The sequence below is a fragment of the Rattus norvegicus genome, chromosome 20 (assembly GCF_021556685.1).
Source record: "Rattus norvegicus strain SHRSP/BbbUtx chromosome 20, alternate assembly SHRSP_T2T, whole genome shotgun sequence".
Taxonomy (NCBI): Eukaryota; Metazoa; Chordata; class Mammalia; order Rodentia; family Muridae; genus Rattus; species Rattus norvegicus.
In genome coordinates, this window is record NC_141553.1 from 50788843 (window position 1) to 50809640 (window position 20798).

At 47.7% G+C, this 20798-nt stretch overlaps 1 protein-coding gene across 2 annotated transcripts in view; it reads right to left on the reverse strand.

Annotated features, from left to right (window-relative positions):
* Crybg1 (crystallin beta-gamma domain containing 1) overlaps positions 1-20798 on the reverse strand; it is a 195383-nt gene that overhangs the window by 33801 nt on the left and 140784 nt on the right. For both annotated transcript variants that reach the window (XM_087598715.1, XM_087598716.1), the window contains 6 exons: positions 18045-19543; positions 11180-13475; positions 7940-7987; positions 7737-7855; positions 4556-4715; positions 1398-1537 (listed from right to left, as the gene is read on the reverse strand). In XM_087598715.1, coding sequence (XP_087454841.1) covers positions 1398-1537; positions 4556-4715; positions 7737-7855; positions 7940-7987; positions 11180-13475; positions 18045-19543 — 4262 coding nt within the window. The remainder of the gene's footprint in view (positions 1-1397; positions 1538-4555; positions 4716-7736; positions 7856-7939; positions 7988-11179; positions 13476-18044; positions 19544-20798) is intronic.

Below are 20798 nucleotides of genomic sequence, written 5' to 3' on the forward strand. Positions count from 1 at the left end.
CTTCCTGCAGGTCCCCACAGAACATCAGAAAACAGACAGAGTTTCTTCTACCTTCAAAGATGCCTACTACCCACTCCAAGCCAAAGCCCCTTAGTCTCGCTTCCTACAGTCACCCAGATGGTGCCAGTTCGTGATTTCAGAGGACTGAAAGTTGGAATTCGTGATCTGCAGGTTACTTGGTCCCTCAGCCTGCACAAGCAAACCGCTCTCCATGATAACAACAACCTCAAACTAAGTTTCTCAGCAGCCAACAGAGCACCCGAGACTCGGCTAAGGGGTGTTCTCTCGTCAGCTCAGCATAACTTAGATCACTTTATAAGGCAGACTACGAAACTACGAAACCTCTGGCCGCACGTCCCACTCCTAAAAACTTGTCAGTGTTCACGGAATACGTAAATAGCTATATGTCACATACGGTATCATTGATCTAATTACGCACCTCAGAAAACTTACACAAAAACACAGTGTTTAAAAGAGAAGAGGCACGGGTGACGAGATGGCTGCGTGGGGTGAAAGTGCGTGACGCCAAGCCTGGTGACCTGAGTTCGATACTCAGGGCCCACATGCTGGAAAGAGAAACTGATTCCTAAAAGTCCTTTAACTTCCACACATACTCTATAGCACACACATGCCACATACATACATATATATATATATATATATATATATATATATATGTGTGTGTGTGTCTACACAGTGTACGCAAATACCATAAATAAATAAATAAATAAATAAATAATTGTAGTAACTTCCAAAGAAAGATTTTTATATATAATGTTGAGTAACTTTGATGGGGTTTTTGTAGCATTTTGCAGATACCCTCCCTGTGCCTGGGCTTTGGGCTCTGCTTCAGAGACCACGCCCTCTGTCCTGCACCTCCACTTTTTAATCCTCATCCCCCATTTCCTTCCCATTTCCTTCCTATTTCCTTCCAACTTCCTTCCTATTTCCTTCCCATTTCCTTCCAAACATTATTACAGTTTCACGAGGCTTGCATAGCCAACACACAGCCTTGTATAACAATGGCGAAGGAAGTGTGTTCTGCTCGAACCCGTCCCACCTGAAACACTGAATCGCATCCTTGCAATGATCATGAATGTATAATCCACTGTGCAGCTGTGAAGGGCTGGTTTCTCTGTGGTAAAGGAAAGGTCCTATGGAGACCGGGTTTTCCATGGCTGGGATATACAGCTCAGTGGCTCAGATTAACCCCAGCACAGGAAATGGGGAGGCTGGTTAAGAGGAGTGGGGGTGGGGTAATGGTTCAGCACCCAGAGCCCTGTGGGTGAAGTACAAGGCCTAGAGACTGGAGTTTGGATCCCATGCTGAGTCCCTACACCCTCTCAAGTACTCCTAACGGAGCCTTATTAAAGCCGCATTTGACATAGAAGACTTACGTGCCCCAGTGCACTTTGATGGAACACGTCTTCTGCATCACGCCAAAGCCCTGCATTTCCTCAGTGTCGTCAAAGTAGGAGTTCAGGAGTCCTAACCCATCCGGCTCAGTAAACAAGTCAATCTGACTAATTCTGTAATCCTGGAAGAAAAAAAAAACCCACATATTACATATACAACAAATATGCCGTGTGCCGAACTTGTAAATAAGTTCACTGTTCTTTCTCTTGCGATAACTGAAAACGTTATTTAAAAAGTTAATGTGTATGTGTAAGCGCCTGTGTGTACGTATCACATGCGTGCCTTGTTCTGGTGCTGAACTGGAGTTACAAACAGTTGTGTTCACAAAGCATATTTAGAAGATAAAGAGGGAAAAGAGGAGGAGGAGGAAGAGGAGGGAGGGGGAAGAGGAGGGGGAAGGGGAGGAGGAAGAGGAAAAGGGGGAGGAGGAAGAGCAGGGGGAGGGGGAGGAGGAGGAGAGGGAGGAGGAGGAGGAAGAAGAGGAGGAGGAGAAGAGGGAGGAAGAGGAGGAAGAAGAGGAGGAGGAGGAGAGGGAGGAAGAGGGGGGGAAGAGGAGAGGGAGGAAGAGGAAGAAGAAGAGGAGGAGGGGGAGGAGAGGGAGGAGGAGGAGAAGGAGGAGGAGGGAGGGCTGGAGGGATAGCCCAGTGGTTAAGAGCGCTTGCCGCTCTTGCAGAGGACTAGCGCTCCACTCCCAGCACCCACAGCAGCCTTCTGGAAACCACCTGCGACTCCAGCCACAGAGGACCTGACACCCTCGTCCGGATTCCACAGGCATCACACTCACGAGCACACAGCCCCCTATACACATACATATGCACAATTAAAAACACCATCTTAAAAAGCCGAAAGGCTAAACAATGCGAGGAGCAACCCTAAGATCTGTTGTCACTGGAAATAGCAATGTCGGTGAATCACTCGCGTACCACACAAGTGTCACAAGCGGCTGAGCCTCGAGCCACGTGGCGACGTGAAAAGCTTTCGCTGTTTTAGCAAACGGGAGTTATGTCCCCGAGCTTCCTCCTGCACGAATCACGGAGAGCAGTTACTCACAGGATGTGATCTTGGAGAATAATCATGAAGACAGAAAACAATGACTGAGAACCGAGGTGTGGAATAGAAGGGGACAACAGCATTGTATTTGTGGTACATTAGAATTATCCGAACAGGAGATTCGAATACGGCCGACCAGAGGGCATGAGCTCAGATAAGTGAAGGGACAGACATGAGTCATGATGGCAAACTTCAGATGACTGCTTTAAACAACGCGTCATTACACATACGATTTGAGCAATAAATAAATAAATAAAAATGTAGGCGTGTGTGCTACACTTATATGTAAATGGGAAATATTCTACGGAGAGGACATCTTAAAATAGTGTTTCCTCGGAGCTGAAGAGTCGGCTCAGTGGTTAAGAGCCCTGAAGTTGTTACAAAGGACCAGAGTTCAATCCCCAGCACCCGCATGAAGGCTCTCCACCCACCTGTGTACCAGACACACATGTGGTGCACAGAAGTACATGCAGGAAAAAAATTACTCATACACATAAAATAATAAAGTAGTAATCCTCATATCTTATATGACTTCATCACACTCTGTACCCTAGTTAAAATGAAAAATTGAACTGGCTATGATGGTACATTATATACATACATACATGCCTATATTATACATACATATATATATTATACACACATACACATATACATATACACACATATTATACATTATATACATATATGCATATACACATATATATTATACATATACATACACATATACATATACATACACATACAAATAGTACACATATTATTCTGGGAGCTAAGACCATGCAGGAACGTGGCTGCAATGTTTTGAAAAGCTTGAACTAGAGAGTCAGACCATGCCAAAAGCCACTAGAAGATAAACCCTTTGGGGTTAATGATCGTCATCTAAGTCTCAGCGATATTGACCTGTAGTGTGATCCCAGTGCGTGGAGAGGAAACAGGAAGATCGCGAAGTTCAAGGCTGGCCCGAGCTTCCCAGTCTTAAAGCAAACAAGAGGCAGCACTGACCTAGGAACTAGGCAGCGCTTCTCTCTGCTTCCTTCTTTCCCATTTTAGAAGCTTCCATTTTTCTCTACCGCACTCCCCCTCCGTTGTATAAAGTTTATTATTTAGCCTTCCACTTGTAAGACACCAGAAATTACATGTTTACAGAGAAACATGCTGACTACACCTTCTTCCTTAAAAAACAGGCAGGAAATCTGTAATTGACCTCAAATATCTCAAGTAATCTGGGGTTCTGTCGTTGTTTAGAGGAAAGGTTTATTTTGGGTCCATAAGTTCAAGGTCATCGCCAGGATCTAAGATGAACCTGGATATCACTGTAGCATGTGTGAACCTTAGGGCAGGTCACCTAATGACAGCCAGGAAGCAACGAGAGAGATCCAAATACTATTTTAAATCCACAAAATCTGAGCCCAGCCGTCAACTAAACTATTTCTATCCTGACTTTCTAAAGTAAAATACATCTTAAAGTACTTAGGGAAAGCAGAATGTTTTGTAGACATAAAATACTAAGCAAGGGACTGGAGGGATGGCTCGACAGTTAGAGTCCTTGCTGTAGTTACAGAGGACCAGAGTGCAGGCCCTCGTACCTCTGTCACCGGCTCAGAGCCAGGTCCAGGGGACCTCACACCCTCTTCTTGCCTCCACAGGCACCTGTGCACATATTTTCACACACGTGCTCACACACACACACACACACACACACACACACACACACACACACAGAGAGAGAGAGAGAGAGAGAGAGAGAGAGAGAGAGAGAGAGAAACATAAATACGAAATAAAGGAAGTCTTAAAAAGAAAATAGTTCACAGAGAATTCACGGCAGCCAGGTTACTTATTCAGCTGCTCCTTTGGGGTGTGAGTGGAAGGCAGGGGCGGTTATCATGAAATTATCTAGTGATTATAATGTTCCTTTTCTAATTGATTTATGATATACAAGTGCTTACATCATAAAATGCATATCCACAGAGTACCAAGCAAATGTTTTCTTTTTTCATTCGTTTCGTAAAATGGGTCCCTTAAATTAAGATTATCTCTGACGCCCATCTCCGTGTGCTGGATGAGGTCCACACTTCCCACAACCTACCTGGACCACGTGCCTGATGGAACCGATCACCACGGGTTTATCAGACTCTGCTTCTTCATCCAAAATGTCCTCTGTTCCCCAGAGATTGGACAGTTCCAGTTCACCTTCCTCTAGGGCAAGGGAGTGCCCTTCAAAGTTGGCTTTCTCATACAAAATCCAACTATGAACAAAACACAACGAAGCCATTATCAGTTACGGTGAGGCAGGCATGACTGTTTAATTCTGGCCAATGTGCAGTGTACGCCCCTAACTAGAAACGGCACAAGCCCTTCCCCAGGACCAACCTTTCTGGGTCTTATGACGCCTCAGATACTTAAAGAACTCTACAGGTATTTTTGGAGAGTGTTTGAGTTATCACTGTGATAGTGTGCCCATGTCCATGGAGCTGACAAGGGAGACTGTCATATGTGCTCCCTGGAAGAGCTTTCCCCTTGCATGTATGGTACCACCCATTTCTCTTAATGGAATTATAGTGAACACATCACAGTTGAATCAATGGACACATTGATACACAGAACTATATTTGTCTTTTTAAAAAAGGGGGGAGTTTTGAAAGATTCTCCCCAGCAACCACACAGAATTCAGAAAAACATCACAGTGAGAGTGGAGAGGGCTCACACCTTCAAGAAGACATTTTGAGTTGCTAAAGGAGGACTGGGGAGGTGGTCCAATGGTTAGGAGTGACTACTGCTTCTGCAGAGGGACTAAGGTTGAATCCTAGCACACACTGGGTGGCTCTCAACCACCACCACCTACATTTCTGATGTCTGATGCCTCTGGCCTCCATGGGCATTTGTACGCACAAACACTAACACACACACATATACATAATTAAAAAATAAATTGTTAAAACTAAACAAGAAACGGTTTCAAAAGAGATAGCAGCAGCCATGCTACAAACGAAATTATCTCGCAAAATTTGTTTTTAGCGTAATTTTCAGTCTTCTAATTTGATAATGAAAGTACACTTTGTTTTTCTAGGGAAGATGTTCACTATTTAGAAAAACATTAAAATATTAAAAGTCCTGTTGGAAAAGATGTTGTATAATTAATTAGATGGAGATTAAATGAAACACAGCTAACTTTTTAGGTCGTAACTCTGTTTGGTGTATAGTGTTTGTCCCCAGCCCAGCGTGCACAGACAAAATGAAGACAAACACGGTACCTTGATTGTTTGTAGTTGTTTCCCTTCACTCAACTTCCTGTGCGTTTCGGAGAGACAACCCAACCAGCTAAAGATTTTAGAAACTGTCACAGTGTTTACATTTTCGTTAATCTCCTAATCAAAACTAACTTTTGTCAAACTTCAGCTCACTTCTTCAGTGAAGTCCTAGAAATTTATTTATCTTTCCCTACAAGCTCATTTGGTTTACTGATTTATTAAATTATTGCCTGGGCGTGGTGATATACTCCTTTAACTCCAGCCTCGGGAGGCAGATACAGGCAGATGGAGCTCTGTGAGTTCAAGGTCAGTCTGCTCTTCATAGTGAGATCTTGCTTCCATTTCTCAAATGTATTTGTGTGTGTGTGCCTGGGTATGTGATCCACGGTGTTCAGGTGGAGGTCAGAGGGCAACTCGTAGGAGTCAGTGCTCTCCCAGCACCGTGTGTGTCCTAGGAAACGAGCTCAGCTCACCACGCTTGGTGGCAAGCACTTCTACCCAGTGAGTGAGCTTGCTAGCTTTGCAGGGTGCGTGCGTGTGTGCGTGCGTGTGTGTGTGTGTGTGTGTGTGTGTGTATGCACATGTGCATGTGTGAGCATGTACATGTGTGTGCACGTGTGCGTGTGTATGCTGATCCGTGTGGGTGCACCGGTGTGCGTGTGTTTGAGATTAGGTCTTGCTACATAAGACCAGGCTGGCTTGGAACTCACAGTGACTTTCTTTTAACCTCTTGAGTGCTAGGATTATTGGCATGAGCAACCACATCCAGCTTTGTTTAACCCCATACAGGTTTAACAAGTCACACCTGACCTATAAATAGAACAAATGTAATTGTTCAATAAGATTTATTTATTTTATGTATGAGTACACTGTTGCTGTCTTCAGACACACCAGAAGAGGGGAGGGCATCAGATCTCATTACAAATGGTTGTGAGCCACCATGTGGTTGCTGGGATTTGAACTCAGGACCTCTGGAAGAGCAGTCAGTGCTCTTAACCACTGAGCCATCTCTCCAGCCTAAACAAATGTGATTTTAAAAATATAAGCTTTAGCTGGGGTTTAGCTCAGTGGTAGAGCGCTTACCTAGGAAGCGCAAGGCCCTGGGTTCGGTCCCCAGCTCCGGGAAAAAAAAAAAAAAAGAACCAAAAAAAATATATATATAAGCTTTACTTGTTTCTACATGTTTTTGTTTTTGTGGTTTTGGTCTGTATGTCTGTCTGGGTACTTGTATTCAGTACCAGCAGAGGCCAGAGGAAGATGTCTGATCTCATGAAACAGGAGTTTCAGATGGTGTCAAGCAACCTGTGGATGCTGGAAACCAAACCCAGGTCCCCTCGAAGAACTAAAAGTACTTTTCCCTGCCAAGCCATTGCTCCAGCTTCCAAATGCAATCCTTACCAACCTCATTAGATACCCATGAGCCAAGACGATACTATGGGTCCCAATTCTATCTGAAGCAATGTTATGTGGAGATATCTGGGGAAAAGAAGTTTGTTCTACTGTATTTTTATGATTTGTCTAAACAGGTTATCACTTTTACAGTCAAAACCATGTGTGTTAGACACAGGTTTCTTATCTTACCATCAACAGTGTTTTAAATCATTTATGCTGATAAAGGCACACACATAAGTATGTGGTGAGGTCCAAATCATAACTGAGAAAGCTAAACACCAGCTGTAAGCTGCACCTGCAGTGCACTCTGACACCAGCTGTTAGCTGCACCTGCAGTGTACTCTGACACCAGCTGTTAGCTGCACCTGCAGTGCACTCTGACACCAGCTGTAAGCTGCACCTGCAGAGCACTCTGACACCAGCTGTTAGCTGCACCTGCAGTGCACTCTGACACCAGCTGTTAGCTGCACCTGCAGTGCACTCTGACACCAGCTGTTAGCTGCACCTGCAGTGCACTCTGACACCAGCTGTAAGCTGCACCTGCAGTGCACTCTGACACCAGCTGTAAGCTGCACCTGCAGTGCACTCTGACACCAGCTGTAAGCTGCACCTGCGGCGCATTCTTACCATCCTCGGACAACTTTCACTAGTACCACTGGAGAAAGGCTCCAAGAACTGCAGTCCTGGATGTCCCCAAACACCTCGATGCACTCCTCAGAGACGTCGGGCTCACTGAATATCACGACCTGCAAGACAATGGAAGTGGCAGCATTTTGTCTCCCTTCACCAGACCGGGAGAGAATCTGGACTAGAAATTAGAATAACCTTACCTTGCCAGGCCGGGGATTGAGTTTATTGTGCATACTTCCTCTAAGAGTCTGCAATCAGAGGAACGGAAATGTGGTTAACAATTGCAGCATCACGGGGCGGTTGCCTTTTCTCCCCGAGATCCTTCAAATCAGAACATATTTACTCCACCGTTTACCAGCACTGAGGCAGTCTATCTTGGCTCTAACTCAGGCATTGTCAGTGTTCTTTGTGAGTTTACACGATTACACTACAAGATTTTCCAAATGCACCTGTATTAAAGCTTCTACTCACTTTAACGTCTAGAGCATTTCCAACGATACTAGAAAATTTGGGGCCCAAAAGTCAGATCTGTGTTTTATATCGGTTCACGGACTAAGACCCAACCAGGAGACTGCATGTCAAGGAAAGAGCTAAGCTGGTTAGTGTGTTCATACACACACCCCATTGGATCTGTAAACACTGCGTTGCCCCAGTAACTTATCCATCATGTGACAAGCACCAGTCTAAAGGAAACTGTGCACACTGAGGCCGAGGGACACTTTCCCACACCTGCAGCTACAGGAGAGAATAGGTGAGAGTCACCAATCCAAGGATGCCTAGGCTACGGAGTGCATTCAGGACCAGACGAGGGAATTCAGTCAGATTCTTCATCTCAAAACAGAAAGGTAAAAAGAGGGTCAGGGATGTGGCACAACGGCAGAGCACTCACCTAGCGTGTGCAAGGCTGTGGGTTCAATCCCCAGAAAAGCAAGAGAAAAAAGAAGAAAAGGAGGTATAATACATTTCACAATACACACTGCACATAGCAGATTTTAAAGATTTATGTGTTGGATGTTTTGCCCACATGTATGGATGTGCACCAAGTATCCTTGTTAGTCAGAAGGCCCTGGTACTGGAGTTACAGACAGTTATAAGCTACCATGCCTTTGCTAGGTATTGAATTGGGTTCTCTGAAACAGCAACCAGTGCCCTAACCATTGAGCCATCTCTCCAGCCCTGATAAAAATACCTTTTTACATGGCTTCAGAAGTAACCATTACCAGATCACCTGGGGAGACCACTAAAACCCGAATGTGTAAGATAATAAAAATAATAATTATACCTGTAAAAACACTACAAAAGATGGCTACTTACAGGCTGGCCTGTGTGCCTCTCCCAAGGCCTGCCCTTGGTCTCACCCCCTACAGCAGTGGACTAACGACTGCATTGGCCTGAACAAGACCCTCGTGTGGATTATGAGAAACCAAACAGCATGTGCTGAGCTGTATTGTGCAAATGTGACAAGTCAGTAAACTGAAGGACACGCCTAAAATTTAAAACAAAAGTGAAGAAATACATTAAATATAAACTACAAGGCCCAAGACCCAAAGAAAGACAGTTTGAAAATTAGCATAAAAGGCCTAGAAGTCAGTGAAACTCTTAATTTCTTCTTTTATGCCATCTGACTTGGTTTCAGAGATAAATATTTTTTTCCCGTTTTGTGTGTGTGTGTGTGTGTATGTGTGTTGTACATGTGTGTGCACGTGTGTGTGTATGTATGTGTGCACGTGAGTGTGTGTATATGTGTGTGTGCACGTGTTTTTGTGTGTGTGGTGTGTGGTGTATGTGTGTATATGTATGTGTGCATGTGTGTGTGCACATGTGTGTATATGTGGTGTATGTGTGTGGGGTGTGTGTGGTATATGTATGTGGTGTGTGTGCACATGTGTGTGGTGTGTGTGCACATGTATGTGTGTGTGGTGTGTGTGTGTGGTGTGTGTGGTGTATGTATGTGGTGTGTGTGCACATGTGTGTGGTGTGTGCACATGTGTGTGTATGTGTGGTGTATGTGTGTGGGGTGTGTGTGGTATATGTATGTGGTGTGTGTGCACATGTGTGTGGTGTGTGTGTACATGTATGTGTGTGATGTGTGTGTGTGGTGTATGTATGTGGTGTGTGTGCACATGTGTGTGGTGTGTGCACATGTGTGTGTGCACATGTGTGTCTGTACATGTGTGTGTACATGTATGTGTGTGGTGTGTGTGTGGTGTGTGTGTGGTGTATGTATGTGGTGTGTGTGTACATGTGTGTGGTGTGTGTGCACATGTGTGTGTGCACATGTGTGTCTGTACATGTGTGTGTGTGCGTGTGTGTGGTGTGTGTTACTTTTGTTATATAGCTGAAGCAGGTCTTGAACTTTCTCTCTACCTGCCTCAGCCTCCCGAGTGCCGTGATTGTGGTGTGCCTCACCACAACCAGCCAAGCACATGTTTTGAAGAAGCCTCCAAAATCACAGCATTTAATGGGAGTTCAGCAGAAACCACTTCCACACACTGCCACAGCAGCCTGGTGAAGAAGGGCGCCAGGTCTTTTCTGTGGTCATGTCTCCACTTGCCCGGCAGCTTTGCTCATGGCAAGATGAGTTGAGTTCACAGTCTCCTCAACTTAAACGGCAAGCTTGGAACCAGAAGGGCACAAACCCACATGCAAACAGTCCTGGGCTGGTGAGGGACCCAACAAGCAGTGTGCTTAATACAAGAGGTCCCGAGATCGGTCTCCATCCAAGAGGAAATTTCAAACACGTCTGAGAGGAAGAAACGGAAGCAGTATTTTGCAGCTCCCTCTATTACGCTGAGGGGAAGAGTCAATGCAAACTAAACTCTTCATGCTGCCAACCAGGGGAAAACAAATTCCCACTTGGGTGCTTTCCCCGCTGTACGTATGACGCCTATGGAGAGTAAGTGAAACCACAGAGCCCAAGAGGAAGAAGCAGGGGAGATCCTTTGGCTGGGTGGGGCCTTTGCAAGAAGAGGAAGCTGTTTCACACATCTTGAAAATTCTAAATATAGCCCTGGGTGAAGAACGTGGCTCTCCTAGGTTTTCTGAACTCTCAGAGAATCTTTCTTACACTTTTCACAGCACAATACTGGCATTCTCAAGTGCCTTGAAGCATAGAACATATTCCCCCTGCCTGACCACAAATGTCTCGGGGGGGGGGGGGGTTAAAGCCAGCCGTGGTGGTGCACACCTTTAACCAAAGCACAGAGACAGGTGGCTCTCTGTGGATTTGAGGCCAGCCTGCTGTACAGAACTAACTCTAGGACAGCCAGGGCTACACCAAGAAACCCTGTCTCAAAACGAAACGAAACAGAACAAAACAAAAGGCACACGGTGAACAAATAAAAAGTTATTGCACGCCCACAACCCCTGTACAATACAACCTGAGCCCCTCGCTGCCTCTAGGTTTAGAAACACCCCAGCTTCTAAGAGTTAGTACTCACCATAGAGTCTGATAATGACATTGCAGAAAAAGAAAGGCCTGGGTCATACCGGCTTGCTTTGAAAAGGCCCAGGAAGTCCGTGTCCACGCTCCCAACGTTCGGTAGGTTTGACTTGAGGACACTTTCCACGGCATCGCTGTTCTTCAGTTTGGTTAAGTCGGAAAGGCTGTTTTCTGGTAAGGGTAGGCTGCCCCGAGAGCTCACATCTTCCTTGCTTTCTTCTTTTGGGGGGCACTTTTCCATGTGGCCGGGGCTTCTCAAACCCAGATGAGACGTACTTGAGGAGTTGAAATTGAAGACCTTTAAGGAGTCGTGGGGTGCAAGCTGTGGCTGTTCTTTGTCTGAGCCACAGGGTAGGTCACCTTCCTTCCTGGGCTGTACCACTGATGACTGAGATACAGAGCTGTTCCGAGAAGTGCTAAACGATGTGCTCATCGTGTGGACGGACGTCACGGAGGGAGAGAAGACTTTGTCCTGCGGCAGAGAAGAAAGCATGCTTGAGAAAAGTGTGCTTTTCTCCAGCCGCGACCTCTTCACTCCGCCGCTGTTGATGTCCCTGTTCTCTTTGTCGTTTGCTTCTGAGGTCGTCTGAGGCTCACCCTTCCCATTACCGTTAGCGTGCAGGGACTTGAAGACGATGCTCTGCTCGGTGGACGCACGCTTCGCTCTCAGTTTGGATATGGGGTCATGGTTCTGCAGCAACTGCAAAGCTGGTGACACCTCAGGCTGGTTCTCCTTCTTCTTCCCCAAGCCAATGGTAAACACATTGGGATCAAACACCTTTTCCAAGCTGTCCTCGTGAATGGGAGGCATAGCGAAGTGAGGGGTCGGAGAGTTGGGGACCCTGGACTTCTTTTTTTTCTGGGGCACACAGACTGCACTGTCCATCTTTTTAATAATTTCGGTGAATTTTTCCATATCAGAAGAAGAATCCAAGACACTGTCGTCGCTACTAGCAGAAACGTTCAAAAGACCGGCGGGGGTAAGTGGGCTGGTCATACTCGGACCTGGCCTTTGAAGGCCTTCTGGGTGACTTCTGCTGCTGGGAGAGTGGGAGGGGCTGAACCCCACTGTCAGGGGTGTCCCAGTGCTCTCACTTTGAGCCTGGATGGGCAGATCCTTCTCGGGTTCTGGCTGTGCGTTGTGTGTGCGAGACTGTGACACACGCTCTTCTGCGTGATGGGTGTCTTTGGGCGATGTGTCCGGTGTGTCCTCGTGCTGGGGACCACACGCGGTGACAGAAACCACTTCAGGCTCATTACTGTGACAGCTGGGCAGCTGCACCTCTCTAACTTCAGAGCTTTCTGCGATGACGTGAGAGCTCACATCCTGAGGGTTCTCCACCGGAAGCACAAAGGACCGGACCTGGACGAGGACTTTGGAGGGGCACTCCTTCCCCATCGTTTCTGGGCAGTGCTCTGGGGTTGAAGGAGGGCTGGCTTCTCTCCCTCCAGGTTTGGTGACTGGTGTTTTCTCAGCGTGAGGAGACACCGGCACAGCACATCCATCATGGTTTTCTGACACTTCTAGAGCAGTGTAGGGAACATTGCACATGGGAACTTGAACACAGCCATCTTGGGGAGCGTCCACAGGCATGGGTGCAGAAGGTGGGAGAGGAGACTCCCTAGATGACTCAGAGGCCGGCTGTGAGTCAGAAAATGTACCCTGTGGCTTTGGGGGAGACTCTCTGGCATCATGAAGGGCAGTGATGTTCTGTGCAGGATCATTTGTGTTGTTAAGGACAAGGACGGGGCTCTGGCTGTCAGCAGCCTCTGGGTGGCCCTCTCTGGGGAGCTCAGGGTCCTTCTCGGGAACCAGAGCAGGGGGCGCTGGCTGGGGAGGGCAGGCAGTGCCTGTTTGCACATCCAGCTTATCACTTTGATCAGGCTCAGGGCAGAGGACCTGATCCTTGGCAGGGATGGCTGGGAGAATCTCTTCTCCGGCGATAGGGACATCAGTGTTTTTGCCTTCTGCAGATGGCCCCTTGGTCACCTGTCCATTCTGAAGGCTGGTTGACATAGCTTTCTTTTCGGGTTGCTCCATTTCTTTGGCCTTTTTGGCTAAGTTCAGCTTAGCCCTCCCGACAAACGTCTTATTGGAGGGAGGATTGTTCCTTGTATTACGGACGTCGGGGTGTCTGGGGCTACTGCTAGCCCGCTTGTTTTCAAACAAGGAGATTTTGTTGGCTGTGTTACCCTTATGAACTGGCTGACTAAACGGATTGTGCTCATTTCCCAGACCGTCAGGATTCTTCGGGGTTTTCAAGTTTAGCTCCACATGTTTGGGTCTGGCTGGGCTGCAAGAACAAAGGCAATAGGGCAGTTAGCAGCCTGGTGTTAAGGGGAACATACAAACCAGCTACGGAAGACACCACAGAGTCCACACCCTCCTGGTGCACATTGGCTTCCCCGTGAAACTTCCTAAACAAATCAACAAACACTACGAGGTACTTTTAATGGGTGTCTTACCTGCATATGACAGGTGAGATTATAAATCTAAGAAACAGTTTACCAAGTATTAATAGGCATTCACAGGGTTTGGCTCTGAATTGGGAGACATTACAAGGTGTAAGGAACAAATTTAAATACTTAGTGCCTCCCCATATTTTAAATATGCAGGTTATTTCCCCAGACACTGATTATGTATTTTTATTTTACTGTAAAGTTTTGGTTGCCTTTAGTTTTTTTGGGACGAGTCATGTGGTTAGGGCTAGCCTTGAACTCACTGCTTGGCTGAAGATGGCCTTGAGTTCCTGACTCTACCTTCCAATTTTTCTGATGTTTATGTGTTCACTATCTGAAATTTGTAAAGTATGTATGTGTATTTTTGTTTGTGTGTATGCATGATATGAGTATGTGTATGTGAGTGTATGTGTGTATATGTGTGTACATATATGTGTATATGTATATACATGTATGTGTGCGTGTGTATGTACATGTATGTACATGTGTGTTTGTATGTACATTGTGCACGTGTGTATGTTTGTACATATGTGTGTACGTGTGTATATGTATGTGTATGTATGTACGTGTATGTGTGTATATATGTGTGTGCATGTATGATGTATGTATGTGTGTGTATATGTGCGTATGTATGTGTGTGTGTATGTATGTATGTGTGTGTGTATATATATGTACCCACACATGTGTAAAGTCAGAGGACAGCCATGCGTGTGTGTCAAGCTTCTACTTTGTTGAGACAGAGTCCCTCCATGTTCAGCACTGCATGCCCAGGCTGTCAGGTCTGGGAGCTGCCAGACTTTTCTTGGCTCCATCTCCACCTCACTACAGGAGTACTGGGCTGACAGACACACACTCCCATGACCACCTTTTACATGGGTCTCAGGTCTTCACCCTGTATCCACTGAGCTGTCTCTCTGAATATGGAGAGAGTTTTTAAATCATTCATAAACCTGCTGCTCATCAGAATTCTGCCTCATTCCCAACGGTTTCCTATGCATAAATATTTTACTAGGATGAAAACGGCTGTGCTCGTAGGGCTTTCTTGGCTGCTTGTTTTTTGCTAAGAAAAAAAGGATGAGTTAACATTAAAGCTTTCAGGGTCCTAAGACTGTATTCCTTGGAATTTTATACGAACATTAGTAAAAAGCAAATTGTTTTACCATATGGCTATAGCATAATTTGTTAACTGATTTTTAACCTGTGTAGGGCAGAGCCTCCCTACTCATTCGCATTTTGTAGGACTGATTACTTATTATGGGAACAATGCCTTTAATGTACACAGTATGCTCTTTCTCAGAAATAAAATGTGTTTCATTGGCATTTGCCTGCCCTGGCCCCAGTCCTGGCTCTCGCACCAATATCTGCATGAACTTCGCCAAAGTATTTCACATACCTGGCCCATTGTTTTCTTTTGTACCTGTAACTTAAAAGGTAACACAAAACAAAATCCCTATAGAATTTAGAATTATTTTTTTTCATCCAAAACTTATGGTTAAGGGAATTTTTGGAAGTCCCCTTGAGGGGTTACACTTAGGGCTAATAGAGGCTTCTCAGGAACCAGGAGGTTCTCCAAGGGAGGGGGGCTCCCCAAGGGACAGGGAGGCTCCCCATGGCTGCTCACAGACAGAACCACTCCTACTTTTCTGTTTTATGAACCATTTTATATAAACACGCCTCAGGGCAGCAGAGGAGCTCGTCCGTTTGTAGCTAAATGAATACCACTGTTTGCCAAGTGCTTGAGAAGTTATCTAATTCGGTTTACCCAAAGTGTAACTGGCATGTTTTCTTCTAAAAGGAGAAAGCTGAGGCCTAGAGGAGGGAGGTGACTCTCCTCAGGTCTCCTAGCTAGTGACAGGGCCTCTTGTCTCAGAAGCCACATTACACACTATACTGTGACAGACTGGCCTGGCCCGAAGGAGCCCCTCAGTTACTTCCCGTGTGTGTGTGTGTGTGTGTGTGTGTGTGTGTGTGTGTTTGTGTGTGGTGGGGGGATGGAGGTGGAGAGGCTGGGGGATAGGAGATGGGGGTTCAGAGAGCTATCAGGTCCATCAGAAACACAGGGCTTGCAAATGCTGTGTTAATTGATTACTGCTGTGTTAATTAATTAATGGGCAAAGGTGACAATCTGAGGAATATTAAAAAAAAAAAAAAAAAGGAAAAAAGAAAAGAAAAGCTGACCAGTCAGCACAGGAAGAGGACATCAAGTGCATCTTGGGATGTGGGAGGAGAATGTCCGGGTGAGCCCACAGCTCCCCGATGGGTAGCCCATCTGCTCATTAAGGATTTACACCAGATCAAAATATCTTTTACAACCAAACTCTCTACCATTAAGTTGTGTTACCAAGAGTCACTGCAATTAACCCAGTTGGGGCTGATTAAAAGGCAGGCTCCTGTAATGCGTGTTGTAATGCCCGTCTTTATGCTGTGAGAGGGAGCGTAGGGAGCTACAGCTGACTGTAAAGGCAGAGCCTCCCCGCCTTAAACGCACCCCTTTACCAATTTCAGCATTTGGTAGAGGACATGAAGAAATTAGTTTTTGAACAGGTATTTAGGCAATACAATCTTTTTTTTTTTTAATTTAATTTCTTTCCCAAACCAGGCTCACATGTGGAATCCCATCAGTTGGGAGAGTAAAGCAGAGTAGTCTTGAGTTCCAGGCTAGCCCTGGCTACTCAGTGAGTTAGGAGCCACCCTGGGCTACAGGGTGAGACCATCAAAAAACCAACCAAACAAACAAACAAGCAAAAAATCCCCACCAAGTCACGGTCTGTTAATATCTTTGCCTAAAATCCAGCTATCACAGGACTAAAGGGTCTGAAAGCCTCTCTCAGATTGACATAGGCCGAAGAACTAGATAAAATTCTTAATTTTCCACTTCATTAGTTTTTCCAGTTCATTGCATGTAAGGCCTTGTACAAAAGAAATTTTAAAAAGATGGGTGGTGAGGAAAAAGATTAAAAAAAAAAATCGGTAGTGAGAAAAAAAAGACACTTGGCTCAGTTCCGGTAGGATGCAGACCCAAAGAAGAGTTCCATTGTAAGATCCCGTCCTGAACTTGTTTATGATGAACCCTTAACAGTGAAACATTTCTGGTTTTTCCACTGGTGCTTTCCAATTGGACGACAGGTGGAGTGTCCAGCCCCGATGTAGTTGAGCAGCGTTTCTCCTACCTAGGCTTAGCAGGTTTCTGTGTTCCTTCACACTCGTCTTCCACAAATAATGGGCATCATTCACTCGGGAAAATTTCCTGACGCTACCGTTACAGAATAAATAGCTGATTATGTCAAAGGTCTCCAGGCTGCCAGCTGCTGAGGCAGTTTAACGTTATTCATTAAGCACGTTTTCCTCCTGGCTTCCAGACAGACCTGTTTCGAACCTGACTTCTTTTAAAGACATCAAGTAGAATGAAATCATTCAGTTCAAAGAGAATAAGGCTGCACACGACGAGCCTTTTTGATCAGTGCGTGATCAAAGTAGGAAAAATTTGAGAGCTCAATGATTTTCACCTGCTGGGAAGAGTCACGGTTAGTTTGAGCTCAATTCTACAGAGAGCTCTCCCCGGCTGTCTTCCTAGCCGCACAAATCTGTTACCATCAAACCACAAGCCCAGGCTCCTCCAGGAAACCGGTGACTGCTTGTCCTGTACTCCCAGAACCTTTCTTTACAATGGCAAGATCCACTTGGCCCTTTTAATTTGATTCCTGTGCTCCTTCCTTACAGCCACAAGGGGGACTTAAACGTTGAGGGCAACGGGGTGCATCACAGGTGTGGGTCACCTACCCCACAGCACACAGAACAAAGGGCACTCAATAAATACTTGCGAAATTGCTAAACTTGCAAGCGAGTGGTTATGGTCTGTTGTTTCGGGTCCTTTCACTTAGGAAATTTTCAGTAATAACACCGATCATCTCAATAAGAGAAAAGTCACTCCCAGCCCAGAAATAAAAGAACTCCCTAGATCATGGAAAGGGGTTATTAGAAATGTCCTTTAAGCTTGCTTTAGGACAGCAATATACTAAAATTCCATGATTAAGTTCTCTTAAAGTTTCCCCTGTCAATGCCACTGGGTCACTCTCAAAATCCTGCTGGCTCCCTGGGACTACCCTGAAATGCCCCTGTATGCTTTGGATAAAGAATATAATTAGCTCTGTCAAGCCATTAAGTCTTATCTCCGCTGTTTACGTAAACACAGCGCCCCGGAGGGATATATCCTATTTTTGCATTCATTTAACTTAGGTCTTAGCAGGAAATAGCGGCGGAGGCTGCCAAATGAGCCTTAGCTCTACAAACAGCTCTTTTTCTCTTTGAAGTTTTCAACAGGGGAAAAAAAAATACAGGTTACAGACCAACCATACAACCCTAGGCAGCCCCCAGTCCAGACTCACTCCTCCTCGGCTACTTACAGGGTCACTTTGGTGGTCACAGTCGACCTGCCCACGCCGAACTGGTTCCTGGGCTTCAGGCCGTCGGCGTCGGACGCTCCTGTTCCCCTGCTCGACTCTCGACTGCGACCGGCGTCGGCCCGGCTATCCCCGAAGTGGTGGGGCAGCGGCCCCCTCTTGTGCTCAGGCTTGATCTCAGGCAGCAGCGAGCTGCTTTTGACCGTGAGCTCGCGCGGGACGACGCGGCCCGCCTCCTCCCCGCCGTCCGCCGCGGCGGGCGCCCTCTTGGGTGGGGACTCCTTGGCGGGTGCGCGCGAGCCGCTGCCGGGCGAGCTGGGCACCGCCTCGGGGACGCGGCTGCGACCCTTACGCTTGGTGGGCGACTGGGGCTTGGCGCGGTCCGGCTCCGCTCGCGGTTGCCCTCTGGGGCAGGCGCTGGGCTTCGGCTCCGGGCTGGCGACCGAGGCTGAGCCTCCGTCGGGAACCGCTTGAACCGATTTCACTTTCCTTTCCGCCGTGCAGTTCTCAGCCGCGGCGTCTGGCGCCACCTCGTCGTCGAACACCGCGTCGTCCTTGGCCGCACTCTCGGGCGCCACGGCGTCCGCGCCCGGGGAGTCGGTGGATTTCTGCGACTTCCTCCGCCGACCGGACCGGCGGCCGCTTGACCTCTTTTCCATGTCGTCCGAATCCTCGCAGCAGTCGTCTGTCCCCGGAGCAATCGAGGCGGGCTCGGCCACCTGAGCCACCTCAGTCTTGCTCAAGTAGATGTCCAACTTTAGCACTTTGGTGGGATGCGCGCGGTCGGCCGGCCCGGCTGTGCCGCTGGTCTCTGCGCCCTGGGCGGGAGGCTCTCCAGGCGGAACCGCGTCCCCGGGGTCCCCCAGAGAGCCCGCTTCGGAACCCACGCCGGGGGCTCCGTCGGGGGCCTCTCCTACTCCTCCCACGAGGTGCTCCTCGGGCGGCGACCCTGACACACCCCTCGCTGCCTCCCGTTGGAGGCCAGCGCCAGGCAACGCGTCCTCCCCCGGACTGCGGGCGGGCGTCTCTGCGCTCTCCTGCCCGGAGCGATTCCCTGGTGAGGAATGCAACAGCTCCTTGGCAGCGGTGGTGGCATCTGGGAAAGTCTCTCCCTCTGCCTGCAGAGGTTCTAATTGGGCTGAATCATTGCAGAGGCACTGCTGCACAACCCCTACCTTGATGCTGGAACAAGGTGACGGTCCGGCGTCGCAGGGGGTTGCCTGGACACTGCTCTCAGCGGACTGGCCCTCAGCCTCCTGCCTGGAGCCCGCCTCGCCAGCTTCGCCAGCCTCGCCCGCGTCGGTTGGCTTTAGTTGGTTGCCCTGAGCCTTACTTTTCTCACTCTCTGTTTCTGGGACTTTAGCAGAGGCCGATTTGCTATTTGAGTTGGTGGGACTCTCTAATCCGTTCCTGGTGTTCCTCCTCCTTCCAGCCGTAAAAAGAGTGCCGAGTTTCCCCAACACCGGCTTCCTTCTGGTGTCTTCTGGCGGTTGGGCTCTGGACTGGAGAGTGAAAAGAGACGGGGAGAGAAAAACTTGAGAACCCGTTTTTGTTCTGCTTTGATAGGTTACAGAGCTACTGCAAAAGCAACTTGGCAACGGACCAGGTGTGATTGACAGTGAAAAGGTACAGCCAGGAGGGGCAGCATAGGACTGTGTCTGCTCTTTGTTATCCTCCAACAAAATTCACTTTAAAAATTAGACAGACAGACAGACAGAGGTAGGGTCTCATGTAACAAACGCTTGCTGTCCTGGAACCCATCATGTAGACCAGGCCTTGAATTCACAAAGATCCGCCTGTATCTACCCCCTGAAAGCTGGGGTTAAAAGCGTGCACCACCATACCTGCGTGGCTAAACTGGTTGCGAGCCTAACCTCAACGGCTGAGCCATCTCACTAGCCTTAAATTTCTTTTCCTTAAACACATTTTCGAAGCTACATAACTTACAACAGTTTTTCGTTATAAGTGTTTTTTACCCGGAACGTCCAATTATCACACGTATGCAGGAGGGGCTTCTGCCTTTTACTTCTTTCCTTAGTAAAAAGGCAACTTTAACGAATCCTGGTGTGATTTCGGGGTCCGTGGTTCTCCTCTCCCCTCCTCCAGGTACCTTAAGGAGGTTATTTTTCTTTTTACAGAAACAACTCCCTTTCTTTTCTGGGAGAGGGGCGGGGTGGGAGTGGCGCAAGGAAAATTACTAGCGTCCCTCGGGACAACCTTAGGCACACCTGGGTCTAACCTTCAGCAAAGGTGCAGGAATGCAGCACCTGGCCCCGCCCAACAGCAACGCGCTCGCCCAATGAGGCCCACGTGCCCGCGTTCAAACTGCGCGGGCTGCGGAGCGCTGTCCCGCCTCTTCCCAGCTCACCCTAGGCTTCACCGGGGAGAGTCCTCAAAGTTCCTGCTGAGGGGCAGGGGCAGGGGCAGGCGGAGGTCCCTCCTACGCAGGGAGGGTAGTGGAAAGCCAGCCTAGCAGACACTGCCCGGGGGCTACAGCCTGCACCAAGTGTTGCAAGTTCTTGCAGCCAGCGTGCAGCAGATCAATGAAAGCAAGGACCTCACCCCCAGGGTCGGTGACTGGGAGGAGTGAGTAGGGGGTCGCTGGGCTGGACAGGAAGTCGGGGGCAACCCTTCTGGGCAGCCTGTATGCGGGATTAACTCGACTCACCGCAGCCCCTTAAGAGCTTAAAACTCAAGACCCAGGTGAGAGAGTCTAATCCCCGGGGAGGCAGAAAGCAGCCCCACCTCTCTTAAAGG